This window comes from Eimeria mitis, genomic scaffold (genome assembly GCF_000499745.2).
Source record: "Eimeria mitis Houghton genomic scaffold, Emh_scaff170, whole genome shotgun sequence".
In the NCBI taxonomy this organism is placed as follows: domain Eukaryota; phylum Apicomplexa; class Conoidasida; order Eucoccidiorida; family Eimeriidae; genus Eimeria; species Eimeria mitis.
Window position 1 is genome coordinate 26,239 of NW_013570015.1, and position 1,432 is coordinate 27,670.

A 1,432-nucleotide genomic window follows, 5' to 3' on the forward strand; every position below is an offset into this window, starting at 1 on the left:
GTGCTGCTGCTGGTGCTGCTGCTGCTGCTGCTCCTGCTGCTGCTGCTGCTGCTGCTGCTGCTGGTGCTGCTGCTGGTGCTGCGGGTGCTGGCGCTGCTGGTGCTGCTGGTGATGCTGGTGCTGGTGCTGCTGCTGCTGCTGCTGCTGCTTTTGCTCATGGTGGTGATGATGATGACGATGATGCTGCTGCTGCTGCGGATAGTGATGCTGTTGCTGCTGCTGATGCTGCTGCTGCTGCTGATGGTGATGATGCTGCTGCTGCTGTTGCTGCTGTTGCTGCTGCTGCTGCTGTAGAGCTGGCATTGACCGTCATCCTTCTCTCTATTTCTTTCTCTCTGTCTCCTTTCTGTCTCCTTTCTTTCTCTCTCTATCTCTTTTTCTTTATATCTGTCTCCTTTCTGTCTCCTCTCTGTCTCCTTTCTTTCTCTCTCTTTCTCTTTTTCTCTCTATCTCTTTCTCTCTCTATCCCTCTCCTTTCTGTCTCCTTTTTCTCTCAATCTCTTTCTCTCTCTATCTCTTTCTCTCTCCATCTGTCTCCTCTCTATCTCCTTTTTCTCTCTTTCTCTCTCTCTATACAGATATTACCAAGAGATAGGCAGAGCTGGCCGTGATGGTCTCCCCTCTCGTTGTATATTATTTTATTTACCTTCGGATGCAACCCGCATAGCTCGCTTGCATGCACAGGGGGGCCCCCAGGGGGCCCCCTGGGGGCCCCCTGGGGGCCCCCCGGGGGCCCCCCATCGCCGAGGTCGTGGCCGTTTCAAGTCCCGTTCAGCTACAGCAGCAGCAGGAGCAGCAGCAGGAGCAGCAGGATGTGCTGCTGCTGCTGCTGCTGCTGCTGCTGCTGCTGCTGCTTCTTTTCCACTAACAAACGAAGAAATAAAGAAAAGGGGCCTTATAGAGATGCAGGCGTTTTGTGAGGCCGATGGGTGTCGGCGTTTGCTGCTGCTTAGGGCCCTGGGGGAGGATCCTCTTGCTGCTGCTCCTGCTGCTGCTGCTGCTGCTGCTGCTGCTGCAGCAGGTGCTGATCCTCCTGCTGCTGCTGCTGCTGCTGCTGCTGCTGTTTGTAATGGGCAATGCGATAACTGCTGGAAAAAAATAAACTGCCGCTTTGAGGTATATACACACTGTCTCCTTTCTGTCTCCTTTTTGTCTCTTTTTGTCTCTTTTTGTCTCCTTTTTGTCTCTTTTTGTCTCCTTTTTGTCTCCTTTTTCTGTCTCCTTTTTGTCTCCTTTTCTTCTGTCTCCTCTCCTCTTCTGTCTCCGTCTCATCTATCTGCTCTTCTGTCTCCTTCTCTTTCTGTTTCTTTTTCTGTCTCTGTTTCTGCCTCTCTCTCTATCTCCCTTTCTGTCTCTGTCTCTCTCTCCCTTTCTGTCTCTCTTTGTCTCTTTTTCTGTCTCCTTTTTTCTCTCTTTTTCTGTCTCTTTTTTG

The 1,432-nt window shown here is 51.3% G+C and overlaps 1 protein-coding gene across 1 annotated transcript in view; it reads right to left on the reverse strand.

The window, feature by feature from the left end:
- Positions 1 to 303, reverse strand: part of EMH_0001770 (uncharacterized protein) — a gene marked incomplete at both ends in the record, with an annotated part of 7,222 nt that extends 6,919 nt beyond the window's left edge. The window contains one exon of the mRNA XM_013495697.1: positions 1 to 303. Coding sequence (XP_013351151.1) covers positions 1 to 303 — 303 coding nt within the window.
- Positions 304 to 1,432: the final 1,129 nt, after the last annotated feature.